General features: G+C 39.5%; 1 protein-coding gene across 4 annotated transcripts in view; it reads left to right on the top strand.

Annotated features, from left to right (window-relative positions):
* The window catches only part of LOC121329560 (probable phospholipid-transporting ATPase IA), a 108,584-nt gene that overhangs the window by 56,267 nt on the left and 34,325 nt on the right, over nt 1-17,992 (top strand). For all 4 annotated transcript variants that reach the window (XM_041275198.1, XM_041275216.1, XM_041275207.1 and 1 more), the window contains 7 exons: nt 2,760-2,842; nt 3,734-3,783; nt 7,549-7,618; nt 8,515-8,599; nt 8,801-8,940; nt 13,145-13,283; nt 14,402-14,466. In XM_041275198.1, coding sequence (XP_041131132.1) covers nt 2,760-2,842; nt 3,734-3,783; nt 7,549-7,618; nt 8,515-8,599; nt 8,801-8,940; nt 13,145-13,283; nt 14,402-14,466 — 632 coding nt within the window. The remainder of the gene's footprint in view (nt 1-2,759; nt 2,843-3,733; nt 3,784-7,548; nt 7,619-8,514; nt 8,600-8,800; nt 8,941-13,144; nt 13,284-14,401; nt 14,467-17,992) is intronic.

Below are 17,992 nucleotides of genomic sequence, written 5' to 3'. Positions count from 1 at the left end.
GAGCCAGAGAGGGAGGAGGAGCCTCCGTCGCTCCCAGAGCCAGAGAGGGGTGAGGAGCCGCCGTCGCTCCCAGAGCCAGAGAGGGGTGAGGAGCCTCCGTCGCTCCCAGAGCCAGAGAGGGAGGAGGATCTGCCGTCGCTCCTCAGAGCCAGAGAGGGAGGAGGGAGCCGCCGCCGCCTCAGAGCCAGAGGGAGCCGGGCCGCCGCCGCCGCCTCCGCCACCAGAGGGAGCCGGGCCGCCGCCGCCGCCTCCGCCACCAGAGGGAGCCGGGCCGCCGCCGCCGCCTCCGCCACCAGAGGGAGCCGGGCCGCCGTCGCCGCCTCCGCCACCAGAGGGAGCCGGGCCGCCGTCGCCGCCTCCGCCACCAGAGGGAGCCGGGCCGCCGCCGCCGCCTCCGCCACCAGAGGGAGCCGGGCCGCCGTCGCCATGCTACCTTGGACATTCGGGGCCCCCTCAACCAAAGAAGGCTTGGGGGCTCCGACATCAACCCCGCCCACCACCACCCACCATAACAGCCCACCCAAGGGACATAATTGGACTCTTGGGGGGAGGAGGGTGGGGGGGGGGGGGGAAGGGGGGAGTTGGCCGATTGCGGCCGGTGTACGTTGTACATGGGGGGAGGTGTGTGGCAGAGCAAAGCTCTGCCCTTTTAAATTGGCAGGGATGGGGTTAACTTCCCCTGCCTGCCTGGGTTTATTATGTTCAGGTGGCTGGGGTTGATTAGTTGATTAGGTTGATTAACGATCAATCAGCGCCCAGCCACCTGATATAAAAGGAGGCCTCAGCTTCTCATTTGGGAGGAGGGAGCTGAGGAAGCAGGTTGGTGTTTGTTTTGTGGTTTTTGAATTTTGTAAATCCAGTGAAGGCATTGCCCAGCCTGGAAACTTTATTTTTGTGAGTTTTGTTTTTGCTTTATTTGTGTTTGAGTATCTGTTATTTTGCCCTTGTGCACTTTATTTTTGTTTATTTATAATAAAATAGTTATTTTTTTGAACTGCAGTCTGTCTCTGGGCCTCTATCCACTCGCCAGCCTGCCACACAGACCCTTCCATTAGGTCTCCTGCACATGGGCCCTCTGCAAGCCTGGTTCAACAGCAGGGTTTTTCAGCCCACGTTGAACCGCGGCTGGCTGGTGAAAGTGTCTCTTCACTGTCTAAAGGCGCTCTCTTGGTGGATGCACCAATGTTTTACAGCTTCAGGCAGTTTACATGAGGTTTGAGGGAGCAAAAACTTGGGAACGTTAGGTTATAACCCTGGTTCCCTGAAATACATATTTGTTACCATTAACCTTCAAGGTCAGTGTTTTTATATCCTCGGGGGCGGGCCATGACTGTGCCACAGGCTCATCAAGCAGCTTTGATATATCTTTTTCAGGTTTCGGGTCTTTAGGCGCTAAATACCCATATGGTAATAGTTACATTTCTATTTCAGAGAACCAGGGTTATGATAAAAATGTTTTCAGGTTTTTAAGCGGTTTGTATAATAAACCTGATGTAATGTCAGCTTCTAAAATATAGATCACACCATCTGCAAGGTATGCATTGCTATGTGTGCAGTGTGTCTTGCAGGCAGACAACGGTAATCCAGTGGAAAGTGCTTTATTTCTTTTCCAGGTCTGGTGACCGTAAAATAAATAAATCCCTGGCGATATACAAAAATGTGTAACACACAGGGATAACAAAAACAGGGCACAGTCCCGAACAAAACAAACAGACGGTCACCAGTCCTGGGCGAGTGCAGTCATGATGGTGGTCGGTAAAAACACAGATAGTGTGGTGTGCAGTGGTGCTCCGGACAGTGCTGACCCTCGGCGACAGCTCTGGAGTAGTGCTTTAACTGTCTGGTGGTGAAAAACACAGACAATTACACAGACAAACACAACACATCATTTCTCTTTACAACGAGAGCCCCTCTCTCGATTCTTCTCTCTCCAAATGTTAACCCAAACGAAGGAAAAGATCAGTGTTACCCTGGCCCCTATATGTAATCCCGCATGACATCTAGGTAAACGGTTGCAGCTGCCTTATTACTTGCAGCTGCCCCTCATTTACCTTTCAGGTCAATACGGTCTTACAACAGAGTCTCGCTTCTTTCCAGGCTGACCCACTTCCCGGTCCCGGAAACTAACTGTCAGGCCAGCCCTTCCAGATACTTCTCCTCCCGGTCTTTAGCGCCCTCACAGGTCGGGAGGAAGATTTATCACCAGAACTCATTGTATTTCTGTCACAGACGTCTACAAATATTTCTCTTAAACATAGACCACAGCCTTACAGTGACCAATATGACAAGTAATTAAGGATTTCAATTGAAAGAGCCGCAGGTGAAAACCTCTGAGTTTGTGTCTGATGCATTTTTGTCAAGCCATTAAAGTACTTTATTTCATTCAGTTGTTAGACACGTCAAGCTAGCCAGAGTAGTTACTTGTGTTCATGTGTGGGAGTTGAGCATTGTACCTTGTGCTTTATAGTAACTGGTTGAACACCATGTTTGGTTGAAGCAGGCCAGTTAGCTGGCAGAGAACAGCAGTGTTAAATGATATAAAATGGCATTAAACTTTTTTTTAACAGTAAAACTAATGGAACCGTCTAGCCTTAGCCACAATATCTTAAGGTTGAGAGCCATTGCCCCAGTATGGTTATGTCCTGACACTAAGAATGGTGTATGTTCCTTCTTTTTAAGAAACAAATGCATCAGGTTGACTTCTGTGGCTTATTTCTTTTATTTTGTTATCACAATTAATTAATGAATTGCTTTTACAGATGAAGGTGCTTTAGTAAGAGCAGCTAAGAACCTGGGCTTTGTGTTCTCCGGACGAACACCTGATGCTGTGATAATAGAGGCTGTAAGTACATTTAAGAGAAGAAACCGCACAATCCATAAACACTGATGAACAAGCAATCTACAATTACACAAACTGTTTTACAGCAGCCCTGAATTTGATTCTTTTGACATGACCTGAAAAAATGTATGTTTCTTTCACATGTTAATACAAATTATACACTGTGGGTTACTTAAGCCTGAATAACTGCTCAAAACTCACAAACCATTTTGCTTTGACCGGTCGTAAGATGGCCTATGTGCAGGGCATGTGAAGTTGAATGTAGGTACTGTAATGCTTAATAAAAATGCTATGCCAAAACTGACTGTTTTGTACTAGCAAGAGTCACAGTTTTCTAATTCTCAAAAAGAAAATTCGAGAACTCCTCCTCCACAGACACAAAACCTAACCAGTAGAGCCCAGAGGATCTCAAATACTTGCCATATGACATGCTATAAAGGTTTTTAAATGCCAGCTTCTCTTGTCTTGAAGTTAAAGCTGTATGTACTGTATCTTTAAGTACAGGTTACTTTTTAAAACCTGGATGAAAGCCAGGAGCAAAGTTTTAGCAATCAAAAGTTATCACAGTCAGTCTTTTGAAAAAGCACAGACAGACCAAAAACGAATGGTTCTTTGGATGTCTGAAACCTTTCTTCAGATAAGATTTTGAGTGATGCAGAAGATTAAAACGTGCACTTTTGTTGCATCCTTGTTCAGTTAGTGTCTAAACGGTTATGGTGGCTTGACATCTTGTCTATATTATTCAGGCTGTGTGATACCAGGACATCTGATATTGCCTGGAAATAGTTAGCCAATAGACATTTATATAAAGAATATAGGATAGGGTGCTGAATGATACAAACTGATTCTGTGCTGTTTCTGCTGTTTTAAGAGTTGTGATTTACCTTTGTACAGCTTGGACAAGAAGAGAGATATGAGCTGTTGAATGTTTTGGAATTCACAAGGTAATGTAGGACATTTTAATATGATTTGAATACATATATGTAATTTAAATACAGGGTGATTTTATAAAGTAAGTTTATCACATAATTCGGGCATGTCAACAAAAAAACAGAAGGGAGACCGCATCAAAACAAGAACAACAACTCAGGTAAGACAACCATTAAATGTGTTTATCTAAATGCTAGAAGTATCAGAAACAAAATTCTAGAATTTGAATTAACAGGTAACATGATGTGAAGAAACTAGAAATGTGATTTCACTGTAAAAGTCTAAGAAACAGTCTTGAAGCCCGAATCAATATGGGTCAGTAATAATAGGAGCATACCGCCAGATTCAGACGGTGAGCAAAATAATCTGTTATACAATGACATTAGAAATGTGTGTAGCAAAGGAGAAGCCATACTAATGGGGGATTTCAACTTCCCCCAAATAAAATGGGAAAACCCGGTGGGTAGCGCGAAGGATGAAATAGAAATGGTGGAAATGACAAATGACTGCTTCCTAACACAATTTGTGAAGGCACCCACTAGAGGGGAGGCATGCCTTGATTTAGTCTTTTCAAATAACGAAGATAGAATAACTAAAACAGAGGTCAGAGAACCACTGGCAAACTCAGACCACAACATGGTCTCATTTGAAGTGTTTTTTAAAACATTTGACTAAAGCTAAGGTTTACAATTTTAGAAAAGCAAACAAAGGTATGAAACAGAGACTAACAGAAGTAGATTGGAGTGAGAAAACACCCACAGAAGAAGGATGGTTGTTCTTCAGAAATGTAGTAATGAGGCGCAAAACAATTACATCCCTAAAGTAGACAAATCTAAATGTAAAACTAAATTGCCAAAATGGTTTAATAGATCAATTAAAAAAATATTCAGCGAAAAAAGGCACTTTACAGAGCATTAAAAAAGGACCAAAAAGAAAGTACGCAGAAAGAGTACACAGAACTGCAAATGCAAGTCAAAAAGGAAGTTAGAAAGGCCAAGAGAGAAATAGAAATGAACATTGCTAAGGGAGCTAAAACCAATTCCAAAATGTTTTTCCAATATTACAACAGCAAGAGAACATTCAAAGAGGAGATTAAATGTTTAAGAGATACAAATGGCAAAATCGTAGAGGAAGAAAAAAAAAATAGCAAATATGTTAAATGATTACTTTTCACAAGTTTTTACAAAGGAAATACTGACAACATGCCCCACATGTCATCCAGTTCCTATCCAGTTTTAAATAACTTTAGCATAACTGAGGCAGAAGTGTTAAAGGGACTAGGAGCTCTTAAAATAAACAAATCCCCTGGGCCGGATGAGATCCTCCCATAGTACTCAAAGAAATGAAAGAAGTAATTTACAAACCGCTAACAGATCATGCAGCAGTCTCTTGACACAGGGGTGGTACCGAGACTGGAAAATTGCAAACGTAATACCGATCCACAAAAAGGGAAACAAAACTGAACCAGGTAACTACAGACCAGTAAGCCTGACTTCTATTATATGCAAACTTATGGAAACTATAATAAGATCCAAAATGGAAAATTACCTATATGGTAACAGGGTACTGGGAGACAGTCAACATGGTTTTAGGAAAGGGAGATCGTGTCTAACTAACTTGCTTGATTTTTTTGAGGATGCAACATCGATAATGGATAATTGCAAAGCATATGACATGGTTTATTTAGATTTCCAGAAAGCTTTTGACAAAGTCCCGCACAAAAGATTAATTCTCAAACTGAACGCAGTTGGGATTCAAGGAAACACATGTACATGGATTAGGGAGTGGTTAACATGTAGAAAACAGAAAGTACTGATTAGAGGAAAAACCTCAGAATGGAGTGTGGTAACCAGTGGTGTACCACAGGGATCAGTATTAGGTCCTCTGCTATTCCTAATCTACATAATTTAGATTCTGGTATAGTAAGCAAACTTGTTAAATTTGCAGACGACACAAAAGTAGGAGGAGTGGCAAACACTGTTGCAGCAGCAAAGGTCATTCAAAATGATCTAGACAAGATTCAGAACTGGGCAGATACATGGCAAATGACATTTAATAGAGAAAAGTGTAAGGTACTGCACGCAGGAAATAAAAATGTACATTATAAATATCATATGGGAGATATTGAAATTGGAGAAGGAATCTATGAAAAAGACCTAGGAGTTTTTGTTGACTCAGAAATGTCTTCATCTAGACAATGTGGGGAAGCTATAAAAAAGGCTAACAAGATACTCGGATACATTGTGAAAAGTGTTGAATTTAAATCAAGGGAAGTAATGTTAAAACTGTACAATGCACTAGTAAGACCTCATCTTGAATATTGTGTGCAGTTCTGGTCACCTCGCTATAAAAAAGATATTGCTGCTCTAGAAAGAGTGCAAAGAAGAGCGACCAGAATTATTCCGGGCTTAAAAGGCATGTCATATGCAGACAGGCTAAAATAATTGAATCTGTTCAGTCTTGAACAAAGAAGACTACGTGGCGACCTAATTCAAGCATTCAAAATTCTAAAAGGTATTGACAGTGTGGACGCAAGGGACTTTTTCAGCCTGAAAAAAGAAACAAGGACCAGGGGTCACAAATGGAGTTTAGAAAAAGGGGCATTCAGAACAGAAAATAGGAGACACTTTTTTACACAGAGAATTGTGAGGGTCTGGAATCAACTCCCCAGTAATGTTGTTGAAGCTGACACCCTGGGATCCTTCAAGAAGCTGCTTGATGAGATTTTGGGATCAATAAGCTACTAACAACCAAACGAGCAAGATGGGCCGAATGGCCTCCTCTCGTTTGTAAACTTTCTTATGTTCTTATGTTCTTATGTTATTTAACATCAATTATCAAAGAAACTAGAAAGTGATTTCACAAAAGTCTACTGGAAGCCCTAATAGTAGTACAGTTAACGTAACATTGTTCATTAGGTTTCATTTGACTTTATGAGCCCAATTTGTTAATTCTGTAGAGTGATGATGTAAAACATTTGGCCATAGCGGTACAATATATTTCTGTGTGACACAAAATGAACTACAGTGGTGTCAGATGTTGATAGCATAAAAGTGGGTCTACAATATCTACAAAAATAGATATTGTTATGTTTTTATTAATATTTCACTTTTTTGCAAAGCATAGAGGTTGTAGTTTTTCGGTAATGTTCATCTTCATGAAAAATGGAGACAGATTTGCAGCCTCAGGAGCTTTAAGAGATTTGCCGTGGCAAAGATAAGCAGCAGGTGACAAACACTCCAAGGTGACTTTGCCAGTATAAATCTGGAAGTTACCTTTTGTCTTGGAAGTTGTTCATTGATTATGAATGCAAAGGAACCAAGCTTGGTGTCAAAATCAACACAGCAATCCGTCAAAATTGTTTATTTTCATATTTAGTTCTTACAGTGTGTGTCTCCTGGTGATTCTGCAGGATTGGTTTGACAGCTATCAATATTGTGCATGAAGAGCAGAGCGCTGTCCTTCATGCCATGAGGCCACACTCTTTTGGTTGTGTCAGTTCTGTGTGTGGGTGGCAGCCACTGTGCATCGATGTGTTGTTTTTAAAGCACAGAAACATCAAAGAAATGATTTAGACATCAGTGAGTCAGCAGCCACTTGAAAATCAATCTTGTTTCCTTTGATTTGAGAATTCAGTTAATGGTGTCTGCCTGATTGGTCTTTACATTTTAATTTCCACAGCTGCCATGTTTGACAGATAAAAACACAGTTTTATTACAGATGTGTTGCATACTTTTTATATTCCTCCTGAGGTTTATTTAGTGTTTTATTATTTACAGCAATAGAAAAAGGATGTCTGTAATCGTCCGCACACCAACAGGAAGACTAAGACTGTACTGCAAAGGAGCTGTAAGTTTCTTAATTTTTGCACTTTTGTCTGTTCAGGAGTTAGGATTTGGAAACATTGCATGTATCCACTAGATGGCAGTGCTGACATTGTCCTGCCTAGTCATCTGGGTTTCATTGCTGCAAAATCTGGCTTTCATACAGCAACTTAACATATATCCCAAAGAAGATCATCTATTGTTTTTATATATATATATCTAATATATATATATATATATATAGTAGTCAAACAATATCTACCTGTACTCTAGTACAGTATTTTTGAATGTTGAAAATAAACATTTTCCACCTTCAGTAATCACTGCTGTGGTCTTTTAATTTATCAGGTGGGAAAAACACCCCAATCGTGCTGATAAAGCTTATATAATACTTTATATTGTGTTTGTGTTTAGGCTTTCTCCAATCTCAGTGCAATAGTTTACTAAATCATCTTTCCATTGTGTCCCTCCAGACAACAAAACACACTAATGGCAAACAAAATGCATTTACCTTGGTTCTGAAAAATGCCTCATCATGCAGAGTGATTAAAATGAGAGCTTACCAAATACCTACATGCTGGGGAAAAAATAATGTCTACAGCTGTGGCCAAAGGTTTAGCATCACCTAGAATTGTAGGATTGAGACAGTCATTAAAATAAAAAGAAGAAACAACTATATGAACATAAATTAGATATTTTATTTAACAACATGTATGGAAAACTACAGAGCAGTATGTAGTGCAATATGTTAACATAATTCAGCAGGTTTCATTCGACTTTATGAAGCAAAATTGGTTAATTCTACAAGGTGATGATGCAAAACTTTTTGGCCACAGCTGTACAGTGGTTGTGGTCGCACATGATAGAGTAAATTGGTATTGTTGCCCTCAACCCTGCCTCCTTGTATTATTTCTGTTGCAGGACACAGTAATTTACGATCGTCTTGCAGACAGCTCCAGAGATAAGGAAATTACTTTAAAGCATTTGGAACAATTTGCTACAGAAGGTGGGTAAAGTCATGACCAGGTAATAAGAGTCAATGCACGTGTCGTAATTTAACGTGTGTATACCGGTATTGTTTTCAGTCTAATGTGTTTGCATTCCAATGAGAAATTACTTCCGAATTGGGGTATTTAGTTCTAAATGGAAAGAAAAAAAACTAATAAATCAGTTTGCTGCATGCCGTTTATCTGGTTGTCTTCCGCAGGATTAAGAACCTTGTGCTATGCTGTCTGTGACATATCCGAAGCTGCTTACCAGGACTGGTTACAACTGTATCACCGGGCGTCTACAGCTTTGCAGAACAGGGTGCTGAAACTAGAAGAGAGCTACGAGCTGATCGAGAAGGTGAGTTCTCATTTTTATTGAACAGTAATATAACAATCAATATTTCCAATGACACAGACAAAGCCAATTTTACAAGCTAAAGGCATTACTCTCTCTCTCTCTCTCTCTCTCTCTCTCTCTCTCTCTCTCTCTCTCTCTCTCTCTCTCTGAACCATGTAGGTGGCTTTTACGGTATCTGAGTAATATGCATGTAAAGTTTGGTGCACCAAAATGAATGCTATATATATACAGTGGCATGCGAAAGTATTGACGCCCCTTGGCATTTTTCCTATATTGTTGCCTTACAACCTGGAATTAAAATGGATTTTTATTTGGATTTCATGTAATGGACATACACAAAATAGTCCAAATTGGTGAAGTGAAATGAAAAAAATAACTTGTTTAAAAAAAAATTCTAAAAAATAAATCACGGAAAAGTGGTGCGTGCATATGTATTCACCCCCTTTGCTATTAAGCCTCTAAATAAGATCTGGTGCAACCAATTACCTTCAGAAGTCACGAATTAGTTAAATAAAGTCCACCTGTGTGCAATCTAAGTGTCACATGATCTGTCACATGATCTCAGTATATATACACCTGTTCTGAAAGGCTCCAGAGTCTGCAACACCACTAAGCAAGGGGCACCACCAAGCAAGCGGCACCATGAAGACCAAGGAGCTCTCCAAACAGGTCAGGGACAAAATTGTGGAGAAGTACAGATCAGGGTTGGGTTATAAAAAAATATCCGAAACTTTGAACATCCCACGGAGCATCATTTAAGCCATTATTAAAAAATGGAAAGAATATGGCACCACAACAAACCTGGCAAGAGAGGGACGCCCACCAAAATTCACGGACCAGGCAAGGAGGGCATTAATCAGAGAGGCAACAAAGAGACCAAAGATAACCCTGAAGGAGCTGCAAAGCTCCATAGCAGAGATTGGAGTATCTGTCAATAGGACCACTTTAAGCCGTACACTCCACAGAGCTGGGCTTTACGGAAGAGTGGCCAGAAAAAAGCCATTGCTTAAAGAAAAAAAAAAGCAAACACGTTTGGTGTTCGCCAAAAGGCATGTGGGAGACTCCCCAAACATATGGAAGAAGGTACTCTGGTCAGATGAGACTAAAATTGAGCTTTTTGGCCATCAAGGAAAACACTATGTCTGGCGAAAAACCCAACACCTCTCATCACCCCGAGAACACCATCCCCACAGTGAAGCATGGTGGTGGCAGCATCATGCTTTGGGGGTGTTTTTCATTGGCAGGGACTGGGAAACTGGTCAGAATTGAAGGAATGATGGATGGCGCTAAATACAGGGAAATTCTTGCGGGAAACCTGTTTCAGTCTTCCAGAGATTTGAGACTGGGACAGAGGTTCACCTTCCAGCAGGACAATGACAATGACATTTAAATGTCTTGGAATGGCCTAGTCAAAGCCCAGACCTCAATCCAATTGAGAATCTATGGTATGACTTAAAGATTGCTGTACACCAGCGGAACCCATCCAACTTGAAGGAGCTGGAGCAGTTTTGCCTTGAAGAATGGGCAAAAATCCCAGTGGCTGGATGTGCCAAGCTTATAGATACATACCCCAAGAGACTTGCAGATGTAACTGCTGCAAAAGGTGGCTCTACAAAAGGGGGGGGGGGGGGGGGGGGGGTGAATACTTATGCACGCTCAAGTTTTCTGTTTTTTTGTCTTATTTCTTGTTTGTTTCACAATAAAAAATATTTTGCGTCATCAAAGTGGTAGGCATGTTGTGTAAATCAAATGATACAAACCCCCCAAAAATCCATTTTAATTCCAGGTTGTAAGGCAACAAAATAGGAAAAATGCCAAGGGGGGGTCAATACTTTTGCAAGCCACTGTGTGTGTGTATGTGTATATATATATATATATATATATATATATATATATATATATATATATATATAGTGGCTCTCAAAAGTATTCACTTCCCTTGGACTTTTCCACATTTTATTGTGTTACAACATGGAATCAGAATGGATTTAATTAGGCGTTTATGCGACTGATCAACACAAAAAAAGTCCATAATGTCAAAGTGAAAAAGAAAATCTAGAAATTGTTCTAAATTAATTACAAATATAAAACAGAAAATAATTAATTCCATAAGTATTCACCCCCTTTGCTGTGACACACCTAAATAAGCTCTGGTGCAACCAATTGTCTTTAGAAGTCACATAATTAGTTGAATGGAGTCCATCTGTGTGCAGTTAAGGTGTTTCACATGATTTCAGGTTTAATTTACCTGTCTCTGGGAGGTCCCACAGTTGGTTAGTACATTTCCTAATAACTGCATCATGAAGACGAAGGAACATTCAAAGCAAATCCGGAATAAGGTTCTTCAAAAGTGCCAATCGGGTAGGATATAAGAACATTTCCGAGGCATTGAATATCCTCCGGAGCCCAGTAAAGTCCATTATGAAGAAATGGAGAGAATATCACACAACTGTGAATCTGTCTAGAACAGGTAGTCTTCAAAAACTGAGTATCCGGACGAGAAGGGCATTAGTTAGGGGGGGCCACCAAGAGACCTATGGCAACTCTAAAGGAGTTTCAGTCTTCCACAGCTGAGCTGGGAGACACTGTGCATGTGGCAACAATAGCCCGGGTGCTTCACAAAACTGGCCTTTATGGGAGAGTGGAAAAAAGAAAGCCATTGTTGAAAAAAACTCCCATCAACTCTCGGATAGAGTTTGCCAGAAGGCATGTGGGAGACTCTGAGACCAAGTGGAAGAAGATTCTATGTTATGATGAGGCCAAAAAGCTCTATATGTACTAACCAAATGTGGGACCTCCCAGAGACGGGTGTACTTAACCTGGAATCATGCGAAACACCTTAATTGCACACATTTAGGTGTGTCATAGCAAAATGGGTGAATACTTTTGCAATCAATTATTTTCTGTTTTGTATTTGTTTTATATTTATAATTAATTTAGAACAATTACTAGATTTTCTTTTTCACTTTTAACATTATGGATTTTTTTTGTGTTGATCAGTGGCAAAAACTCCTAATTAAATCAATTTTGATTCCATGTTGTAACACAATAAAATGTGGAAAAGTCCAGGGGGAGTGAATACTTTTGAGAGCCACTGTACTTTCAAAACTAAAAGATTCAAGTTCAAGTGGCCTTAGACACACTGCAAGGCTTTCCTTTAACACATACCACCTGGTCTCCAAATGTTATATTTCAATATTCTATTCTTTTTTTTAAGTGATCATCTGGTGTATTTATCTATATTTCTCACCAGCGAAGGTTCATTGCCATTTCATTTACACAATTAGTTATACTATCTATTATGTTGCCCTTAAAACCTATGTCAATTTACACTTACTGTAATAACATCACTAATCTGAGGCCATGTGTACAGTACTACAGTAATCTGTCGCGTATCAGCTTGTCACATGTCCGCCATGGTCAGTCTCTTCAGCAACGTTAGTATTGAACAGGGAAGATTAGTTTAGAGATTGTAGATCCTACCAAAGTCTTCATACACTGTGTTGTATGTGCTCCATGCATTGCCATTGCTGGTAGTGTCATGTGAGCTGTTCAGTGTGTATCAACTTCAACCTCCGTCTCGATCTCCTGCCTGTCACTCAGCAGTGAATGCATGCATCCATACGGCAGACGGCTACTCTGTCACAAACATTAATACCCTGTATCTTTCTAAACAAGGGATTTAGGGGAGCTCCCTAATAAAAGCTGAATGTCAAAATAAACATTGTGTGAATAGCAATTCTTACAGTGGTGTATAGTGGTATTTAAAAAGGATTTGCAATAGATTACTGTACTTGTTGAATTGTTAGGCATTTAGAACTGGCTGATGTGTGGTAAAGACAATTCAAAAATACATTATATATGCAAGTCATTTAGATTTTTTATATTCACTCCATGCTTCTTACAAAATACATAATTTATTTGTTTTAATAAGTGTAACTGTTACTAAAAGATGCACATTTGAGTAATTTAAATGAATATGCATTTTAAAGTTAGACAAGGCCACTATTAGATAACAATGTAAACACTGTTCAGACTGGTGAATTTTTAGATTCATTTGAAAAGGCTTTCCAAGCAGTTGACATTTCTCCATTGTGATCACTTTACCACTAACTTGAGAACCCACTCAATGATTACATGGGACTGGTACTAACCTACCTTCCTTCCTCCTTGTTTAATCCAGTATTCGGATATTGTTTTCCAGAATCTGCAATTGCTTGGAGCCACAGCCATTGAAGACAAGCTACAGGACAAAGTGCCAGAAACCATAGAAACTCTGATGAAAGCAGACATCAAAATTTGGATTCTAACAGGGGACAAGCAGGAAACAGCAATAAACATAGGTAGGGCTGTCTCTTAAGATGTTGTTTTTACATGCTAGCTGCTACACAGTGGTGTTTTATCTACTAAATAACATGAGAAAAGCCAAGTGTTCAGTTTCATTAATGGGAAGCAGGGCAAAACATACACTAAGGCTGTCTGTGGTCCCAAGTGTTGTTGCAATTACCAGCAGTGTTGAATTACAACACATACAGCATGATCCAGAAGAGCAGCATGTACGTGGTTATCAAAATCGCTTTATGCTATGGGAGATCCTCAACATTTACTTTCAAGGACTATAGTAGAGATTGTATTCATGTGAAAAATTTAAGTAGGGCCTTCCATTTTTTACTGCTTCTTTTTTTCTCAAACATGTTGCCACCTTTTATACAAAACAAACAAAACAAAATCCTCCTACAGTCAGCTAGAGAAGGTTCGGACAGAGTTATTGAAGCAGAGACCGGATCCTTCAAGAATAGATTGGATGCTGTCATGAACAATACTGTATAACCCTCTTTGTGACCAAATAAGACCTTTAGTTAGTCACTTACAGGAAGGGCGATCCATTTAGCCATGGATTCCCAGAGGTTTCATTTCCCCTACTAACTTGGTTAGGGTCCCACTGGGTGGGCTGAATGGCCTTTTTTTCTCTTTCTTTCTTATGTTCTTATATGAATGGCTTTCTGGTTAATTTCACAGCAAGTTTGAGGATTGGAGGATATTTGATTTAAAAACTGTGAACCTTGTAAAAAGCAATCGCAGAGGCATTTTAACTAAAACCATGAAGCTTGGCTAACATTGTAACATGGTGGCTAATATTGCATGGGAAACAATGAATACCTGTACCTGTCCGATAGAATGTTGTTAACCTACTAATACCAATTAGATTAGGAGCTGTACTCATATTAACAATGTGTGAACACCTGAACATGTGTTTTGAAAAACACCCTTAAGATTAAAAGCTTTTGTTTACTCTGGTACTAAATTATGGAAAGGTAGAGGAAATTGACCTGCCCATGTGAATTTTCAGTAGTAGACTGGATTTTGTTTGTTGTTGGATTTTAAAATGGAGATTTTTATTTTTTTAATGTACATTTTAATGAATGTTGTTTTCTCTTTCTGATGATGATTTCTAACACAGGACACTCTTGCAAACTTTTGAAGAAAAACATGGGTATGATTGTGATAAACGAAGACACGCTTGATGTAAGTATTTTTAAGACTTAAAATAATCTGTACTAAAATACGTATTAAATTTAGTAATTTAACTGCTTTACATGGGATTTCATTAAGTCCCACAGTGTTCATCTTGATTATGAAGCTTTGCACAGATGCAAATTTAGAAAATATTAGATGATAGCTGTTACGGAAACTTGGTTATCCGAGAGTGATAGAGATGAATATAATATTAGTGGGTATACACTGTATAGGAAAGACAGGCAGGAGAGAAGAGGTAGAGGGGTAGTGCTATACATCAAAAATAGTCTTGAAGCCCAGGTGTTGGAGTCTGGAAAAAAAAAAAACAACGCAGAATCAATATGGGTCAGAATAATTGACAAAAATTAAACAGGCATTATAATAGGGGCATGCTATTGACTGCCACGTTCAGACTCCAAGCAAAATAATCTGTTATTCAAGGACATTAGAAATGTGTGTAGCAAAGGAGAAGCCATACTAATGGGGAATTTCAACTTCCTCCATATAGAATGGGAAAACCCGGTGGGGAGCACGACAGACAAAATTGAAATGGTAGAAATGATAAATGACTGCTTCCTAACGTAATTTGTCAATGCACCGACTAGAGGGGAGGCATGCCTTGATTTAGTCTTTTCAAATAACTAAGACAGAGTAACTAAAACAGAGGTCGGAGAACCATTGGAAAAATCAGATCAAAACATGGTCTCATTTGAAGTGCTTTCTAAAATCACAAATGTAACGACTAAAGCTAAGGTTTATCATTTTAAAAAGGCCAAATGAAGCTGAGACTAACAGAAGTAGACTGGAGCAAAATAGAGAGCATGGCTATTTTTCAAACATGTAGTGGTAGAGGCGTAAAACAATTACATCCCAAATGCAGACAAATCAAAATCTAAAACAAAATGGTTTAATAGATCAATTTAAAAAAATATCCAGAGAAAAAAGGCACTTTACAGAATGTTTAAAAGGTACCAAGAACAAATTACACAGAAAGAGTAATAAGCCTAACTCCTATTATATGTAAACTTAAGGAAACTATAATAAGATCCAAAATGGAAAATGTACCTACAGTGCCTATAGAAAGTCTACACCCGCTTGAACTTTTTTCACATTTTGTTGTGTCAGTGCCTTAGTTTAATGCATTTAAATGAGGATATTTTTTCCACTTATCTACACACCATACTTCACACTGTTTAGGAGAAAGAGTTTTTATTGAGAAAAAAATTATATATTAAAAAATACAAATCTGAAAGGTCATAATTGGAGAAACATCCCCATAACATGATGCTGTATGCTTCACAGTAGGGATGGTGTTCTTTGGGTGATGTGCTGTGTTGGGTTTGCGCCAAACATAATGCTTTGCATTTAGGCCAGAAAGTTCCATTTAAGTTTTGTCAGACCACAAAACTTTTTGCCACATGGCTACAGAATCTCTGGAGTGTTTTTTTTGCATACATTAAACAGGATTCAAGGTGGGCTTTCTTGAGTAATGGCTTTCTTCTTGCCACCCTACCATACAGGCCAGATTGGGATATTGTTGTTACATGCACACTTTGACCAGTCTTGGCCATAAAAGTCTGTAGCTCTTGCAAAGTTGCTGTTGGCCTCTTGGGAGCCTTTCTGATCAGTTTCCTTCTTGCTCGGTCATCCAGTTTGAAGGGACGGCCTGCTCTAGGCAGGGACTTGGTGGTGCCATACACCTTCCATTCTTAATTGTCTTGGCCGTGCTCCAAGAGATATTCAAGGCCTTTGATATATTTTTTTTATACCCATCCCCTGATCTGTGCCTTTCAACAACTTTATGCCAGAGTTCTTTTGAAAGCACCTTAGTGCTCATAGTTGAGTCTTTGCTTTGAAATGCACTACCCAGCAGAGGGAACCTACAGGAACTGCTGAATTTATCCTGAAATCAAGTGAATCACTACAGTTTAACACAGGTGGAGGCACTTGATGTGTGATTTTGAAGACGATTGGTTACACTTGAGCTAATTTAGGATTGCTATTACAATGGACACTTGTCCAACCAAGCTATTTCAGTTTAGTTCTAGTTAATTTTCGACACATTTTTAGAATGTGTTTTTCACTAGTAAGGAGTAGGGTGCGTAGATAAATGAAGAAAAAAAACTATTTTAATGCATTTTAATTCCAGGCTATAAGGCAACAAAAGGTGAACATTTCAAAAGGGGGTGTAGACTTTCTATAGGCACTGTATATGGTAACAGTATCCTGGAAGACAGTCAGCATGGTTTTAGAAAAGGGAGATTGTGTCTAACCAACGTGCTTGATTATTTTGAGGATGCAGCAATGGATGATTGCAAAGCATGTGACATGGTTTATTTAGATTTCCAGAAAGCTTTTGACAAAGTCACACATAAAAGATGAACGCCGTAGGGATTCAAGGAAATGCATGCACATGGATTAGGGAGTGGTTAACATGTAGAAACAGAAAGTGCTGATTTAGAGAAACCTCAAAATGGAGCGAGGTAACCAGTGGAATACCACAGCCCTCTGCTGGTTCTCTGCTCTTCCTAATCTACATTCTGGTATAGAAAGCAATTCTGAAATTGAAGAAGGAATCTATGAAAAATATCTAGGAGTTTATGTTGACTCAGAAATGTCTTCATCTAGATAATGTGGGGAAGCTATAAAAAAGGCCAACAACATGTTTGGATATATTGTGAAAAGTGTTGAATTTAAATCAAGGGAAGTAGTGTTAAAACTTTGCAATACATTAGTATTAATCTAGAATATTGTGTTCAGTTCTGGTCACCTCGCTACAAAAAGAATATTGCTGCTCTAGAAAGAGTGCAAAGAGCGACCAGAATTATTCCAGGCTTAAAAGGCATGTCATATGCAGACAGGCTAAAATAATTTAATCTATTCAGTCTTGAACAAAGAAGACTACACAGTGATCTGATTCAAGCATTCAAAATTCTAAACGGTATTGACAGTGTCAACCTAGGGGACTTTTTCAACCTGAAAAAAGAAACAAGGACCAGGGGTCACAAGTGGAGATTAGACAAAGGGGCATTCAGAACAGAAAATAGGAGACACTTTTTTAGACAGAGAATTGTGGGAGTCTGGAACCAACTCTCCAGTAATGTTGCTGAAGCTGACACCCTGGGATCCTTCAAGAAGCTGCTTGATGAGATTTCTGGGATCACTAAGCTACTAACAACCAAACGAGCAAGATGGGCCAAATGGCCTCCTCTCGTTTGTAAACTTTATGTTCTTTTGAAGTATTAAATTACATTAAACGGTTTTAAACCCCCTTCATGGTGTAGCTGTAATTTTAAGGATGTTCATGCGCATTTCTAGAGAGGGTCATGAGGGGTGCGGAAGTCAAACCTCTTGGGGTACTTTGACAAAGGTTCTGGAACTGGGAGTGAAATGAGATCTGCGAGAGAGAATACAAGCTCTGCCTTGAGACTTGAGAACACATTAAAAACTAATTACCACTGAGATATGCGTGAGGTCAGCATCTCTTTACACGTAGCTGGGGTCTGTTAATATGGGCCCAGGGCTCAGTATTTAT

This window comes from Polyodon spathula, chromosome 2 (genome assembly GCF_017654505.1).
Source record: "Polyodon spathula isolate WHYD16114869_AA chromosome 2, ASM1765450v1, whole genome shotgun sequence".
In the NCBI taxonomy this organism is placed as follows: domain Eukaryota; kingdom Metazoa; phylum Chordata; class Actinopteri; order Acipenseriformes; family Polyodontidae; genus Polyodon; species Polyodon spathula.
This window is presented reverse-complemented; position numbering and strand designations above follow the sequence as displayed.